Source organism: Hippocampus bargibanti, linkage group LG10, assembly GCF_051943395.1.
Source record: "Hippocampus bargibanti isolate YZ-2025 linkage group LG10, ASM5194339v1, whole genome shotgun sequence".
NCBI lineage: Eukaryota > Metazoa > Chordata > Actinopteri > Syngnathiformes > Syngnathidae > Hippocampus > Hippocampus bargibanti.
This window is the reverse complement of record NC_142743.1, coordinates 11,070,529-11,087,424: the sequence shown is the minus strand read 5'-3', so window position 1 is coordinate 11,087,424 and position 16,896 is coordinate 11,070,529. Positions and strand designations below refer to the sequence as shown.

At 40.7% G+C, this 16,896-nt stretch overlaps 1 protein-coding gene and 1 long non-coding RNA gene across 4 annotated transcripts in view; one reads left to right on the top strand and one right to left on the bottom strand.

Moving 5' to 3' along the window:
* The window catches only part of LOC148892439 (uncharacterized), a 31,524-nt gene that overhangs the window by 337 nt on the left and 14,291 nt on the right, over positions 1 to 16,896 (bottom strand). Inside the window, exons 4-11 of one of the 2 annotated variants that reach the window (XR_016116140.1) lie at positions 11,884 to 12,121; positions 11,446 to 11,641; positions 8,437 to 8,512; positions 6,983 to 7,093; positions 6,277 to 6,339; positions 6,094 to 6,198; positions 5,875 to 6,009; positions 1,031 to 1,157 (exon numbers count right to left, since the gene is read on the bottom strand). This is a non-coding gene — a long non-coding RNA (uncharacterized LOC148892439). The remainder of the gene's footprint in view (positions 1 to 1,030; positions 1,158 to 5,874; positions 6,010 to 6,093; positions 6,199 to 6,276; positions 6,340 to 6,982; positions 7,094 to 8,436; positions 8,513 to 11,445; positions 11,642 to 11,883; positions 12,122 to 16,896) is intronic. The other variant, XR_016116142.1, reaches the window with a different exon arrangement.
* Positions 1 to 16,896, top strand: part of tbck (TBC1 domain containing kinase) — a 42,497-nt gene that overhangs the window by 23,769 nt on the left and 1,832 nt on the right. For both annotated transcript variants that reach the window (XM_089005468.1, XM_089005467.1), the window contains exons 4-22: positions 380 to 494; positions 595 to 668; positions 1,018 to 1,159; positions 1,689 to 1,749; positions 1,828 to 1,889; positions 2,276 to 2,337; positions 3,295 to 3,443; positions 3,641 to 3,779; positions 3,860 to 3,959; positions 4,360 to 4,409; positions 5,347 to 5,476; positions 5,548 to 5,646; positions 5,720 to 5,782; positions 5,877 to 6,003; positions 6,796 to 6,846; positions 6,942 to 7,025; positions 8,432 to 8,517; positions 10,530 to 10,566; positions 11,900 to 12,061. In XM_089005468.1, coding sequence (XP_088861594.1) covers positions 380 to 494; positions 595 to 668; positions 1,018 to 1,159; positions 1,689 to 1,749; positions 1,828 to 1,889; positions 2,276 to 2,337; positions 3,295 to 3,443; positions 3,641 to 3,779; positions 3,860 to 3,959; positions 4,360 to 4,409; positions 5,347 to 5,476; positions 5,548 to 5,646; positions 5,720 to 5,782; positions 5,877 to 6,003; positions 6,796 to 6,846; positions 6,942 to 7,025; positions 8,432 to 8,517; positions 10,530 to 10,566; positions 11,900 to 12,061 — 1,793 coding nt within the window. The remainder of the gene's footprint in view (positions 1 to 379; positions 495 to 594; positions 669 to 1,017; positions 1,160 to 1,688; positions 1,750 to 1,827; positions 1,890 to 2,275; positions 2,338 to 3,294; positions 3,444 to 3,640; positions 3,780 to 3,859; positions 3,960 to 4,359; positions 4,410 to 5,346; positions 5,477 to 5,547; positions 5,647 to 5,719; positions 5,783 to 5,876; positions 6,004 to 6,795; positions 6,847 to 6,941; positions 7,026 to 8,431; positions 8,518 to 10,529; positions 10,567 to 11,899; positions 12,062 to 16,896) is intronic.

The window sequence follows — 16,896 nt, the reverse complement described above, 5'->3', positions numbered from 1 at the left end:
ACATTTTTTATTTGTATTTATCTCACCATATTAAATACAGTAAAGTCTCGTTATATCGATATCGGATATATCGATAGTCCCGGTTATGTCGATACTATTTCTATGCACGCACGGAGAAAATTACATGCAAACAGGGTCGGATATATCGATAGTCCCGGTTATATCGATATTTTTTCGGACTCCCTTGAATATCGATATAACGAGACTTTACTGTACATATATCAATGTATAAATATGAATTGTATTAAGCATGTCAGAAGCGCTTCAATGTTGTTGTTTTTTATAATGACAATTTACAATTTAAGCATTCAATTCAGTTATTATGACATACCTTGATGGTGTCAAAATGTGTTTGTGACACAAATGCGTGTGCGTTCAGCCCCGACAGGGTTCTACAGATTGGTTATGAGGTTCTGGAAGGCCTGGCCTTTATGAACAAACACGGTATGGTGCACAGGGCCCTCAGTGTGCACAATGTGCTCCTTGATACCAAGGTAAACATTAAGCTTTTGATATATTCAAATATTATGCAATAATATAGTGAGCTGATGTTACCGTGAGAGGCGTTTTTTTTTTGTGTGTTCTTTTTAACAGGGCAACGTCAAGCTGGCAAAGTTTGGCCTCTACCATATGACGGATCACGGCGCTGATGTGGATTTTCCAATCGGGTATGGGGCTGATGTATATTCTTGCGAGAAAGAACTGTGGAATATATCCTTCCAGTTCTTTCACGCACTATACAAAATAAATCCAAGCTAACTTGGACGCATATATTTATTTTCAATCCTTTCATCTATTTTGAGTCTTGAATGGCAAAGTTGAAATTTAGTTGCTCGAACAAACTGGAAAATACTAAAAATTGTTTCTACAAAAAAAAGACTGTCATGGTCACTTGCGAACTGCGTTAGCGTTAGCAGTAGGCTATCATGGACAATAAATTCATGTTACTTGGTCACTGGAGGAACACAACTCAGTCATGACTGTTAAAATGAAAACAAAATGTGTGCTCCTCACCAGGTACCCATCATACCTTGCTCCCGAGGTGATTGCGCAGGGCTCCTTTCACCCCAGTGACCCTTTGCACCACGAATCCCCGCGGCCGTCGGGACCCAAAAGTGATGTGTGGTCACTTGGCATTCTGCTGTTTGAACTTTGCGCTGTAAGAATGTTTTGCATTGTAAGATTAGATTAGATAGGATGACCCTTTATTTGTCTCACGGTGGAGAAATCTGTATCGCATCTCCTGTCCCACGTAAATCCGCTTCAAATCCAAGCCGTGACCGTTCCAGTAGCCCAGGGGTGTCAAGGTCAATTTTTGTCGCTGGCCACATTGTAGTTATGGTTTCCTCTCGAGGGCCGTTATGAATTTGGGGACGCCATTAGAATGTTTAATCCCCTCCAAATATTACATATAGAGCGCATAACAAATTAATGAATAACTAGTTTTCAAATCAGAAGTCAAGAATAATGACTGTTATTGTGGTTTACATCAAAAGTATGAAATTTTGGTTAGGATTTTAGAAAGCATCAAGGAATTTCACAAGTTTAATTTTGTTTTTGCGGGCTGAAAAAAAAGATGTAGCGTCCTGGATTTGGTCCTCAGGCCTTGACTTTGACACCTGTGCAGTAGACAGTAGATTATATTCAATCTCGTTTTTCTGCCTTCACTTTTTTTTTGGGGGGGTCAGGGTCGACGGCTGCTGCATAACATCGATATCAACGAGAGGTTGAAGTTTATTCTAACTTTGGGTAAGATCGTTTTTTTTCACAATCTGTGAACGAGCTGCGGAAGACATCTGTCGTTATATTGTCCCGTGTCCATTCCAGGTTGCATGGACGACATTGTCACAGTTCTGGCTGAAGAGCACGGTTGCCTGGAACATATTAAGGTAGTCCTCAAATCGGCTGTATTCTATTTTACTTTTTCCTCCAAATGTTTATGTTCATTTTTGGCGGCTCAGCACCGCTTTTCCGATGTGAAGTGTGCATTGCTCATGTCAGAGGAGAATGCCAAATTTTTTGGTTTCACTTCTTGTTCTGTGGTTGCCTCTTTTTTTTGTATCCTCCTGCGGTGGCAAAAAAACAAAGTCAGAGAAAAAAAAATACAAATAAAAGACAAGCCCTGTTTTGAGGCACATTTTTTTCTGAAATGTTGGTCCAATTGTACGTTCCAATCTTTGATATCACAGGTTTCTGCTTTGATATGAAAATCCCTGTGGTTAATTTGTTTTTTTTTTATTGCTTGAGGTTGTCTGATCAAACATGATATTGACAGGAACTCCCAGAGAACGTTGTAGCGTTGCTGCGAAAATGTTTGACCTTCCTTCCTTCTAAACGGTATGTCAGCCATTTCCTGTTTTTGCAAATACTTTTTGAACATAGTATCGGGTCTTATTATGATATCATATAATAGTTGTAGGTCACATTACTGGCAATTTTTTTTTTTTTAATAATGTAGCTTTTTTTAACTCATTCACTGCCAGACGTGAAAAATTGTGTCTAGTCCAGTGCCAGGTTTTTTGTTATTGTCACTAGAATTTCAGGACCCACAGAATATTGACTTAAAGGACTACATAAACATTCAATGCAGTGTTAGAAACCTTAGACTCTTCTTTCATCAGACAAAAATAGTTTATTCCTAACTTATATGGGTCTGGAGTTATTTGATCTTGACATGGGTGGGGGTGTACAAAATACAATACATACATATTGATTTACTGTATATAACACTTTAACAACAGCTTAAGCTGGAACAAAGCGCTAACATGGAAAAAAAGGAAAATGCTGCCCCTCTGTGGAAGGGAAAAAAGATTGCCCGAGGTCTGGCCAGCGTTTTATCAGCACCCCAGGAAGAAAAATCAAAACCCGAACAAATTCGGGAATGGTGCTCTACGTCATATTTTTAATTCCCGAATAAATTTGGGAATGGCAGTAAATGAGTTCATATCACAAAAAGCTGCCATTTGAATGCACTTGATTTTATATAAACTGGAGCACTTTCCCCAAATGTACCAAGTAAGATAGAAGCTTGACAGACGAGTTGTAACATTTCTCACCATTAAAAAAAATCATCACATTTCTAAATGGCCTTTATGCCCTTCCATTTTTCTACATGCGGCCCTTGGAGGAAAACCTTTGAACACCCTTGCCAGATAATTGGAGCCTTGTGACACGGGCCGGCATTCAATTTGAAACATTTCAGTAGAACGGTCACAAATCTGTTCCCCACCCTTGAATGATATAAAATAAAACAAAACCACAGCAACAAACACATTCCGTGTGCCCAACCTCCAGGCCAAGCCCAGACGAGCTTTTGGGGGACGCCGTGTTTGATGGCGTGTCTTGCCTCTACACGCCCTACCGGAAGCCCGTCAGCCTGTTTTCATCTTTGCTACGCTGCGCACATCTGCAGCTCCCCGGGGACATCGGTGACCTTTGCGAAGGTCGGCCTTGAATACTCTACACTTTGTGCATGCTGATATTTCTACTTACACAGTCAATCGTTTCTCTTGATGAAAAAAAATGGGAGTGGAATTTTGAATTCTGGTTGCTGTAAGTGAATTGTTTGGATGATAATGTTGTGTTTGTTTGTGTGACCAGGATTAAAAAAATAATTTCTTTTGGATTGTGTGTCTTTTAGGGGACTGCGACGATTACCTTTCAGAGCGCGCCATCAACGAAGTGTACTACTTATGGTGCCTAGCAGGGGGCGACCTCGAAAAGGAGCTGATCAACAAGGAGATCATCCAGTCCAAACCTCTCATATGCACGTTGCCCAAGTACACGACTTTGGTGGTTGTTTGTCAGCACACGACTGAACAATATTTTTGACTGGGTCCCATTTCTTCTCCATACGTAGTTTTGTGATGGAAGATGGCGAGTCGTTCGGCCAGGGAAGGGATCGAAGTTTCTTGCTGGACGACACCACCGTGACTCTTTCGCTGTGCCAGCTCAGAAATGTGAGATCAAAGACAATATATATATATAATACAATAAAGTCTCGTTATATCGATATTCAAGGGAGTCCGAAAATATATCGATATAACCGGGACTATCGATATATCCGACCCTGTTTGCATGTAATTTTCTCAGTGCGTGCATAGAAATAGTATCGATATAACCGGGACTATCGATATATCCGATATCGATATAACGAGACTTTACTGTATATATATATATATATATATATATATATATATATATATATATATATATATATATATATATATATATATATATATACACACACACACACACACACACCACTCATGTATATAATATAAATGTTTGTTGTTTTTTTTGGGAGGGGGTGAGATTGATTGAGTCTTTTTGAAAAGGTGATCTTTTGTCCTTTTCCAGAGACTCAAGGATGTCGCAGGAGAGTCTTATTTCCCGCTGCTGGAGGACGAGTAAGTGCATCTCGCTTTATTTTTACACATTATTTCAGTTTGTCTCGCAACTTCAGAAGAGGCCGAAATGCATCTGATATTTCTTTCTCTTTACGTGCATTTTCAATACCGCTTTTCCTTTTCGGGCTTGCGTAGGTGAAAAGTAGACTATAGCCTAGATCAGGGGTCGGGAACCTATGGCTTATGAGCCATATATGGCTCTTTTGATGATTGATTGCATATGGATCGCCGATAAAACTAAATACATATTCTCGCTTTTTTGCTGTTCATTTCCTGTTGGGGCTGCAGTTGGCGGAAAGCGTAATTTTGATTGGATAATACTGGCCGTCATGTTGAAACCGGTAAACGGCCCTTTAAATGAGCCCGATGAGTACACTTCAGCTTGAATGCACCGGACGATTCACCTTCGAGGAGAGAAAGGGTTCTGATTCTAATTTGCAATGAAACAATTCCATTTTAACAAGCCCCATGTTAACGTTAGCATCAGTATACTTCTGCGAGAAGTATATTGCAGATAGCAAGTGTAGAAGCTTATGAGCCGTGTGCAGGCTAGCTAGCAGTAACTTCGCCTCTGGACCCGGCAAGTTGAATTTCATTCAGATCGTTTGCCTGGATTTTTACCAATCACGAGGAACGGAAAACCATCCATGTTAACGGTGAGTACTATCACAAAGTTATTTTAAATAATACATTCTGACATTTTGTTGAAAAGTGGCTGCGCGTGCGTGCGTGTTTGCATATACGTGTGTGTGTGCTTGTGTGTGTGTGTGTGTGTGGCTCTCACTGAATAACATTTCTATATGTTTTACTTTTATGCCTCTCTTAGTCAAAAAGGTTCCTGACCCCTGGCCTAGATACAGGCAGGGCACATCCATGCATATGTGACTTTTTGAGTATTGATGTGACACAGTGTGCATTCTTCATTTGCGTCCCTCAGACAGTCGAGCCTGACGCACTCCACCAGCGCCAACGAATTGTCGGCCACCGTCAAGCTACCGCTCATCATCCGCGAGAGAGACACGGAGTACCAACTCCTTCGTGTCATCCTCTTCAAGAGACTTCTCCAGGTCTCCCCTGCGCGCCATCTTATTTCTTGTCGCGAATATAACCTTATTCGTCTAATTCTGATCGTTCTCAGGCTTACCCTTACAAGAAGAATCGTGTGTACAAAGAGGCCAAGGTTGACATCCCACCTCTCGTGCGCGGACTAGCCTGGGCTGCGTTGCTGGGCGTTGAGGTACAAAAAAGACATTTTGCGAGGAATTCACGGCCGCCCAAATGCAGCCTTGTGCGTCTTTTCTTTTGTACAGGGGGACATTCAGGCTAAATATGAAAGCCTTGATAAGGACACGCCCATTCCAACTGACAGACAGGTAACGGCAAGGCAGAGGTGTCTGAATTCACTCATCTCATCTCTAGATTTAAACGCTGGCCTATTTTTAAATGTATTTAATTTTTTACTCACAGATCGAGGTGGACATCCCACGCTGCCATCAGTACGACGAACTGCTGTCCTCCCCGCAAGGTCACATCAAGTTCAGACGTCTCTTGAAAGCTTGGGTTGTCTCCCATCCCGATCTGGTCTACTGGCAGGGTCAGTCTAATGAAAAGCACACCATTTGTCGTCATTACATTTTTTTAACCATAACTGAGGATAACTAAACTTTTAACTAACTTAACTCACTAAAAGAAAGCAGTTTATCGCATCCTTATGAGAAAATCTTGATTGTAAAATGCGGTTAGCCACAAGGGGGAGTGCTGTCCCATCTTTGCCATAACCCTCCTGCGGCTGCAATAAACATAACAGTTTATATGTAAAATATTTCCCATAGAACTATACATAGTATCAATTTACAAGTTAAATTACCTAATAACTGACGGATTTCTTCAATTGTTGAGGACCTCGTTCAGATATGCCTTTTGTTGTAATCTGGGGGGGAAAAAAGCAATAAGAAAAATATTATTCCTGGGGGAAAAGAATCAAGAAATATTTTGAATATTTTATTTTAATGTATTATTATTGTAAGCATTTTTTTAACCTTTTCTAATAATTTTATTCACAATGGGCTATAATGTCTCTTTATATCCTTGAGGTTTGAAAGGCGCTTAAAAATGAAATGTATTATTATTATTATTAATATTATTATTATTATTATTATTGAAAGAGGGGAAAAAAAGCTAATTTGGTTCCTTCGCAATGAAAATGTGCCAAAACAAACCTCGTTTAGTCAAGATTGACTCCAGATGGTGTTTTAATGGGAGATTATTACATTCTGGATTTTTTTTTAAAAAATGGCATGATGTAAACCATCAGGCTTTTAGATACATCTGATGTAAATTTTTGCTTTAATTTTAAGTGATTGTTTTGTTTTCTTCTCTCTTTTAGGTTTGGATTCACTCTGTGCTCCTTTTCTTTACTTGAATTTTAACAATGAGGGTAAGAAATCACAAATTGCTCGTCTTTGTACCTGTTTTTTTTTTTTTTTTTTTTTTTTTGATGGGGTTTGTTTTAGATCTCTGTGCTTCCCACAGCGTTGGCATATGCTTGTATGTCGGCCTTCATTCCAAAATACCTCTACAATTTCTTCCTGAAGGACAACTCGCACGTCATCCAAGGTGAGATTGAGGGAAAATAATCCTGCGACGTCGCGATCGCTGCCATGTCTGGCCCACGTGATGTCGAGCTGTTTAAGGACAAAGTAAAATGTAAATTTATCCACTGCGAGACTAATAAAGGCAAATCCAAATACAAAATGCAAATACCCTCCGCATGGTTGCAAGCGCAGTTTCAAAAGCAAATTAGCACGGTCTACAAACAGCTGCTCTTGTGTTGATTACACTTTTTTTTTTTCGGGTCAATGTGTGTTGTTTCAAAGCTGTGAAAAGAAAGCATCAACCTTCTCAAAGCATTCCCGCAACTGTGCCGCAAACACCGAACAATCGGGGTAATAAATGATGCAGCATTAAAAACTGGTCCATGATGACTGATAAAAAGCTACAAACTTGGACTATTATGATCTCGCTCCCGTTTTTAGGCAGTCCATGGAGTCGGCTTTATTTTTATCTGTCTGCCCGGAGCTCTATTGGTGATATAAAAACAAATAAATGCACATCTTTACTACCGATGTAGATAACTAATAAATCTAAAGTTAAGCAATGCAACAAAACTGTCTGCTACTGTTTTGCATTATATTCCCTGCTCCCTGTGCCAATCACACACTGAACAAAGGCATGATTGAACTATCATATATTTTCTAGAACAGGGGCTGGGAACGTTTTTGACTAAGAGAGCCATAAATGTAAAATATTTAGAAATGTTTTTCAGTGAGAGCCACAGACGAACGCAAACACGCGCGGCCACTTTTCAACAAAATGTCAGAATGTCTTATTTAAAATAGTGATAGTACTCACTATTAACATGAATGGTTTTCCGTTCCTCATGATAAAAATCTAGCCAAACGACCGGAATGAAAGTCAACTAGCCAGGTCCATATGCAAAGTTACTCCAGGGCTAGCTTGCACATGGCTAATTAGCTTCCACACTTGCTTTCTGCTGTCTCTCACAGAAGTATATTGAGGCTAACGTTAGCATGGGGTTTGTCAAAGTGCCACTGACATTCGACTGTGTCATTGCAAATTAGAATCAGAACTTTTTCTGTCCACAATGATGAATCCTTCGGTTTATTCAACCTGAAGTGTACGATATTTTTTTTAAACTCGTCGGGCTTATTTAAAAGGGGTGTTTGCCTGTTTCAACAACGGCCAGTATCATCCAATCAAAATTGCGCTTTCCGCCAAGTGCCGCCCAAACAGGAAATGAACAGCGAAAAAGCGAGAATATGTATTTAGTATTATCAGCGAGCCAGATAAAATTATCAAAAGAGCCATATTTGGCTCGCGACCCATGGGTTCCCGACCCCTGTTCTAGAAGATAGCCCCATCATCCCCCAGCCCCGTCAATTTGACTATATACTTTATTTTGCCATTTATTTATTTTTGTGTTTGCGTGTGTGTGTTTTCAGAGTACCTGACCGTCTTCTCGCAAATGATCACCTTCCATGACCCGGAGCTCAGCAACCACTTGAACGACATCGGCTTCATCCCTGACGTAAGAATACAGACGCCGCCATTCACAACTCATTTTGGCTGGTGGGTTTTGAAAAGATGCAGTTTAAAATATGGGAGAATTCAACACAAAAAGCACAGCATTGCTGCGATATCTATTGAAGTGTTCTGGGATTTATTTAATCTGTCTCTTCAGATTCACTCTTTTTGATTAAATAGCCCCTGCGGATTAAATCTACTCTGTGTGTGTGTGTTAAAGTTTTTTTGGGGAAAAAATCAATCTGTCTTTTATTGAGTTTTAACAGTAAGCATGCATAACATGCATAAAAATTGCAGAATTCTCTCTCAAAATGTGATTTTTCTACATTGTCCAAACAGAATTGTATTGCAATTCTTGATATCAATTCAAGTCATTAGATTGTAAGGTCTGTGAATCACATTTTCTTCTGTGAATGTCATCCAAGGGCACAGGCCAGAATGATGGCAAATTTATGGTAGGATTCAAAAGATATGCCTGAAAACCACTCGTGTGGTTTGAAATGCCAACGAAGAAAAAAAAATACACCTTCATTCATCAAAAGTAAGTTGAGTAAAGGATTTTCGATCCGTTTTGCCTTTGTATTCAATGAATTTGATGGTTAAAGAAAATAAAAAATTGAGTTGTACCCCAATGCAGAGTTTAATTAATCTGTGGTACTTTTTTTTCCTAAAGATGTTTCGATGTGCTGATTTTTTTTGATTGATTGAAACTCCGATCTGATCCTGCTTTAATGTGTTTTTCGTCTCAATTTGCATTGGAAAAAAAAAACTTTGAGATGATTTGATTTTGGGAAAAAAACACCCTCGTCCATCGCACACGCGGCAATGAATTCTATGCACAATCTAGGCTAACATGCAACAATGTTAGTCTCCCGGTGGCATCTTGAGAGCTTTAAAGTGTCACAATTTGCAAGGTGGTGGTGGTAGTGGACCCAAAAAAGGCATAGAGGAGGAAGGAGCAAGATGTATTTGACAAATTGTATTAAATAAAGTCAGCAGGAACAAAATCTCAAACAAAGTCATCTGAACAAAAAGGTTAAAAGTAGTAAACAAAACAATGAGGGAAAACATGACGAGATGAAACAAACCTGACAGGTTGAAACAAACAATGACCCAACACAGAATGGTCGTGCCGGTAGTCTTTTTAACTGCCACTGATAAAAACGAGCCAGCACCAAAATAATGCAAATATGTTTTGACTGAATTGCTGATGTTAGGTTTCTGAAGGGGGAAAATGTGAACAATTGAATCGCAAATTGGATGAAACAGGCGCCTGTTGGTCAAATGTAAATAAATAAACCCCAGGTTAATTTGATGCACTGCTGAGGTGCGCAAGGTGTCCTCTCCAATACATATTGAGGCCAAAATGAGACCTCACATAATATGTATGCAGAGGTTTTAATTCAGGTGGCTTTCCATTTGGCTGCATCTCCTCTCCCCATGTGCCCCCCTGCCCCCAACTCTTCCCGAGAGTGCAATTTATGCTCCGCTAATCCAATCTGGCCCAACTCGCCATCTTGCCGTTTGAAAGAGAGGCTGCGGCCGCCGGCGCCGCTTATCGTTGTGGCGCGTGCCCAGAGTGAAACAACGGCTCACCCTTCCTTCAATTATCTGTCGACTGAGTGCTTGAGATAAACTCCAGCTGCCTTCCCCACCTTTTTTTCCTTTTTTAAAAAATTCTCAGTACATCTGGCAGGTGCAGCGTGTACAGGTGCTTCATTCGAAGCCAACCATGCACCACCTTGTATTGTTGTACTGATTGAGCAAATATACGAGTCCCCGGGAGCCGGAATTGAGAGACTGCCTATGGGTATACTGTAATGAGATTAATTGTGACTCGGATTCCACATCAGCGGTTTTTGCTTCTCCTTTGCTATCAGTTCCTTCAGGGCTCGCAGACTTAAGTCACCAACTGAAGCCCATTTGTCGTCATGCTCATTTCAGCACGTGGCAAACAAAAAAAATGTTGCTTTATCTCATTAATGTCCCCACCCTCTTTGTCTCCTACCTTCACAGCTGTATGCCATTCCTTGGTTCCTGACCATGTTCACACGTGAGTAGTTGGCCCCAAAGCCTCTTTTACACAGACAGAGGAATTATTATGATTGTGGTATTGTAAAAATAAATACAGGACTATTAAAATCAAATGGGCGGCCCGGTAGTCGAGTGGTTAGCACACCGGCTTCACAGTGCAGAGGTCGCCGGTTCGCGTCCCGGTCCGGCCTCCCTGTGTGGAGTTTGCATGTTCTCCCCGGACCCGCGTGGGTTTTCTCCGGGTCCTCCGGTTTCCTCCCACACTCCAAAAACATGCATGGCAGGCAGATTGACCACTCCAAATTGTCCGTAGGTGTGAGTGTGAGAGTGACTGTTGTATGTCTGTGTGCCCTGCGATTGGCTGGCAACCAATTCAGGGTGTACCCCGCCTCGTGCCCGAAGACAGCTGAGATAGGCTCCAGCAACCCCCGCGACCCTAATGAGGAATAAGCGGTACGGAAAATGAGATGAGATGAGATGAGATTAAAATCAAATTTGAAAATGTGAAAAAAAATCTATTCATTCACTACCAGACGATGTGTAAAAATGTGTGCACTCCAGTGCCAGGGTTTTTGTCATTTTCACTCAAATTGCAGGACCCACAAAAATAGGACTTCATTAACATTCATTTCAGCGTGAGAAACCTTAAAGGACAACCGACACCATTTTTTGTTTCAGACCTATTTATTTAATCAGATTAATTTGTAAAAAAAATATTTTGGATGACTCAAGCCAACAGAGCAGCTGTGTTTTACACTTTGAATCCACATTATCAAACCAAAAGTGATATAAACACGAATGTGGATTTTTATTTTTTCTGATTGAGTCTCAACCATGTGACCCAGAATAAGAAGCATGCGGCTCTGGTGGAAAGGAGTGTGAAGCATGACCTTGTTACCTTTCTCTCAATCCCCCTCCTGAGGCAGAGAGTCCAGCGCCAGGGTCGCCTGCTCTGACTGCTAATGTCCACCTTCCGAACGCCGGCCAATTTTTCAGGGTCGTGTTCTCGTCATGTACATGTATAGACATCCAACCGCGTCGAGTGACGTCTCAGTGCATCCAAACAGGTGGATGATTGCCTCCAAATGTGAAAACTACCATTAAAAAAAATAGAACAGCCACATTAAATATTCTGTCAGAAAACCACCTCCAGATGAAAATTCCCCATGGGCAACCTTTCCTCAGCACATTTCTTTTCAAGGCTGGCCTTTTTTTTTTTTGCATTAATGCAATCACACTTTAGCCGATGTATAATTCACATATGCAAATCATGTCTTTTTATATACCAAGTGTTTTCATTGTGGTTCGATCCTGTTGTTTGACTTTGAATTCTTACCCCTGATTCTTTGCAGATGTGTTCCCGCTGCACAAGATCTTCCACCTGTGGGACACTCTGCTACTGGGAAACTCGTCTTTCCCCTTATGCATCGGCATGGCCATATTGCAACAGCTCAGGGACCGCCTTCTTGCCAATGGCTTCAACGAATGCATCCTGCTGTTCTCCGACTTGCCAGGTGAATACTGACGTGGATTGCAAGAGGCCTTATTTCTGGGGGTTTTATGACATGGACTACCTGGAAAAAATATAAATAAAAATACTCAGCTCTCAGGAATACATGACGAGCATTGGATAAGAACCGTAATGAGACCAGGTTTATCTGTAAATTCTTCTTTGTTGTCCTTGGCAAGGACAAAGTTGAGCTCACTTGTCTGATTTCGTGAACTGGGTCTGCGTACTAGGATGAGAGGGGGAAATAGCTTCAAAGACGAAAGATAAAAAGTCGATTGAAAGCCCTTCGAATGAAAAGACCTGGATCAATGAGAATATTTTGCCGGCACGTATTTCGTTCGCATGTTCAAACGCAGGGCTGAGAACTGTTAAAGGACAACCGACGTCACTTTTATGTTTCTTAACTGACATCAAAAAAACATTTTATAGCATCTAAAATACCCAAAACGTGCAGTATGATATTTTTATTCAAATGCAAAACACCAATAAAAATGACTTAAAGTGTCCAAAATCTGCAAAAAATTGAGCTGCAAATCGGGCATTTTCAGAAAGTCCCGCCCCCAGTTCGTGACGTGCTGGAGAATCAAAACAATGGCTTCAGATTCAGAGAATATGCTTTCTTGTTACACATCCAGTTATGAATATGATTCAAATAGTTCGGAAGAAGAAAGCATACATGTTTGCAATTGATTAAAGAATTTATTCCGTGCCATTATGAGGCAACATTGAGGGGAGATGTCTCAACGAAAAAGAGGCACAAAATGGCGACCTCCTGTGGCCACCTCCGTTTCTACAGGCTGATAAATTCCTTCTATGGAGCTTGGACGCCCTCTTCTGGCAGCTTTTGGGTGCAACACGAGGTCCCCAGACCAAACAAGTACAGCAAAATACATTGACGTGATGGAAGGACCGCTACAATGCATTTTTTTTTTTCGGTCAGGGGCGTTCCTTTCGTGATGTCACGTACGTACTCGTCACCAACTCAAAAACAAGACTTCCTGAATATTCAGCGCGAGTCTTAAAACGTAAAATATAGCTATATGCGGTGGAATATTTGTAAAATACGCTCAGTAGAAGTTTACAAATTGTGGACACAACTTGTCCGGAGACGTGAAAATTCGACGTGAAAATCGACATGAGCTAAATATTTTGCGGATTTTGTCCTGAGTTGGAATGTAACTCTCTTACTAATGGATATTTAAAAAATAATTATTTGATAACTAATTATTTGTTTAATTAATTCGTCGATTAACTCAATCACTGCCAGACGATGTGCAAAAATGTGCCCACTCCAGTGCTAGGGTTTTTGTAATTTTCACTCATTTCCACGGAATATTGAGTTTTAGGACTACATAAACATTCAATGCAGCGTAAGAAACCATAGACTCTCTTTTTTACATCAGGAAAAAATTGGCTATTCCTAAGGTATATGGGTCTGGAGTTGTCTGAGCTTGACTGACGTGGGGGGTGGGGGGGGGGGGGGGGGGGGGGTGTACAATATACAATGCAATACATACATATTGGTTTATATTGCGCTTTAACAACAGTTGAAGCTGTTACAAAGCGCTAACATGGATAAAAGGCAAATACTGCCCCATCGTGCAAGGGAAAAACATTGCCAGAGGTCTGACTCGCGCTTTATCGGCACCCCCGCAAGAAAAACCAAAACCCAAACAAATACTGAAATGGCGCTCCATGTCATGCTTTTCAATTCCCGAATAAATTTGGAAATGGCAGTGAATTAGTAAATTATTAATTAGAACAGGAAATCTTGACGTTTTTTACTGAAACGTTTTTTTGAGTCAACCCGCAGAACCGACACGACCCATCTTATCAAGTTTGGTCAAACTGCCCTGAATTTCACACAAGTTCAAGTCTAAGTTCTTCAAACCACTGCAAGCATTGGCAACACTCCTCCGTGAAATCCTTCTCCTTATCTACTTTTGCAAGTTCAGTCTGCCTCTGCGTGGAATTAAGATGCAAGCAGGTTGCCCCGGGCATCAAAACACTCCGGTTCCGGCAACGTTATAACGGACAAAAAAGTTTTATAGGCTTAACTTAGCTTGGGGAATTATGTGTTCTGTTTTCAAATCAATTCTGTCGCTGGCTTGAACAACCGGTCCCGTTTTGACTGCAGGGTGTCAATCATGTGAACGGTCGCATGATTGACAAGACACTAAAAGACGCAAAAGTATGATCCACTTGTTTGTTTCGATTTCAATAAGACAGATACGTTCAATGCATCATGATCCACCTGCCCCTCCTCGTAATATTAGACCACAAGTGACGCCTTTGCCAATGGGATTTGCAGTTAGTTTGCTTTTCGCGGCCTCGCCTTACACTGAGCATCGCTTCCACCAAAACAAAAGCCTGGCACATATGGCATTCACAAAGAACTTCAGAATGTACAAAAATGCTCTGGGGGTTCGGGGCGGGGTTGCCCTCTGTCTGAAAGCTCCTCACTTTCTTTCCCCCCTCACAAAACAAAACAATGAAAGCAGGGCCAGCAACCTCTCGTCTTCCCAGTTGCCAACGCAAAGTATAACTCTGTTTTACTACCTGACATGAACACGCGATTCGTTCGGTCGGCAAAGCACAGGCAGTTCTCCTTATAAAGTTACATTTTGAAAAGATACAGTCAGCACGTTTGCCAAGATTTCCCAAGAGCAGGGGGGCCATTGCCAGCACATTGTTATTGCTGCTTCAGTATACCTGAGGTGCAATACTGCTGGAGCTGGTCCTCTTGGCATCTTAAACATGAGGTCAAGCCAAAAATGTTCAATGAGTTTAAACACAGCTCACTCGTTTTCCGAAGCGGTGACGTGATTGATTGTGCGCTGAACTCTTAGCGAGGAAGTGACAAAATGACCGCCCCTTGAGATCAACAAAAATATGATGATTTTCTGGCTTAATTTATATTCCACAAATGTGATATTCTTCAGAATGTAGTGTTTAGACTCGTGGGGCTTTTGTGGAGTTAACTTCCCCTTTTAAGGAAAATTAAGTCAAGGAATCAAATTCAGGACCGGCAATCCGCTGATTGAAACTGATCGGACGATTACAGGTTACACCAAAACAAAATGACCTACTTAATATTTACAAAATATGTCTTGACTACTATCCGGTTGGAACACGTCACCCCATAAACCCCACAGGCGACAATTTTGCTCTGAGCATTGGATATAAACTCAATGACCACAACGTAGCTTGCGCAAGTTTGCATGGAAAGTACCATCCACCTATACTAATACTAATACTAATACTAATACTAATACTAATACTAATACTAATACTAATACTGTACATTTCTCCACTGCGAGACTAACAAAGGCGCATCCAATACTAATACTAATACTAATACTAATACTAATACTAATACTAGTGTCTGAAACTCATGACAAAAAGTTAGCGGACACCAGGGCAGGCTACTCTGAAAAGTTGCCTGCCCAGCCATAAAGTTGCCTGCCTGGCATAAAGTTGCCTACCCCATTTTTCACAACTTGAAACAAAATAAGACGACTAATAGAAAAAAAATGTTGCAAAGTATAAAGGATTTTTTTTAAATTAAGGAAGTACCTACCACAAATGCTACCTCGCTTCATTTATGGTAAATATGCCTTGCTAAAGATTTTGCTCCAGTTGTCGTTTGTCGTCATAGTGCACAATGCAATATTTGCGTTGTGTTGCCTGCTAAAAGCCACGTCAAACGAACGTTCGTTTGACAAAATTGCAAATTTGTCAAATTTGCAAATTGCAAATTTGTCAAATTTGCAAATTGCCAAACGAACGTTTGTTTGGCAATTTGCATACTCGGCACGACAGCCAATCAGGAGCCTGTTTCGTGCTTCGGACTATACCGTAACTGTAAAATGTACTTGAGAGTTTTGAAAGGTGCTTAGAAAGAGCAGTCCACGTGGCTTGTAGCGGTTTTCTGGTAGTTTTTGCTTTATTGAATAAAACAAATGCATGATTTGAAAAAAATCTTCTTTTTTTTTTCTTGAAGAAGTTGTCGGCCACCTGGGCCGAGACGTTTTGAAAGCTGTACAGCCGACGTAAAAGTTGTACGCCTCCGGGCAGACATTATTTCATACACTGCTAATACAACAATAACAATAATAATAATAATCGTAATAATAATCAGAATAATAATCATAATAATAATAATAATCATAATAATACATTGTATTTATTAGCACCTTTCAAAACTGTCAAGGAGCTAGCTCGCTAGATAGATAGATAGATAGATAGATAGATAGATATAAATAACTATTATGTTACTCACTATCTACACACAAACACAGATGAATGATTTCTGCTTATTTTCAACAAGCAGCATTACTCGATGATTAGATCGCATCACAGTTAATAAAAACCTTTCATGACAAGAAAAAAGGCAAAAGATATGCATCGCAGTGTTGTTCCTGCGAGGAACACGATCGATCTCCGCCTAACACCTCCGGTCAATCAATCTCATTCTGCTCGGCGCGGAGCCTCGTGTGACCCAACCATAAGTCTCCCCTGTTTAGGGACTTCATTGATTCGCAGCGGCGCAACGGGCTTGTTTATTGATGATGCAGCAACGTTGGCCTTCACGGAACATTAGTATCCGTCCGTCTCTGACAGAGAATTCAGGGAGCGGACTTAATGGTCTTCGGCTTATAGATTTGACAGTGATCAACAAACTTTGGCTACTGTTGTTGAAGGAACAAAAAAAAAAAAGATGTACGAATGATATTAACCATTTCAGGTTGCGGCAGTGGACGGCTTTTCAGTGGAGACCAGGTTCCAAAATAAAGCTCAAGCCGATTAGGAGAATCACTAAAGTCACTGCGCCATTTT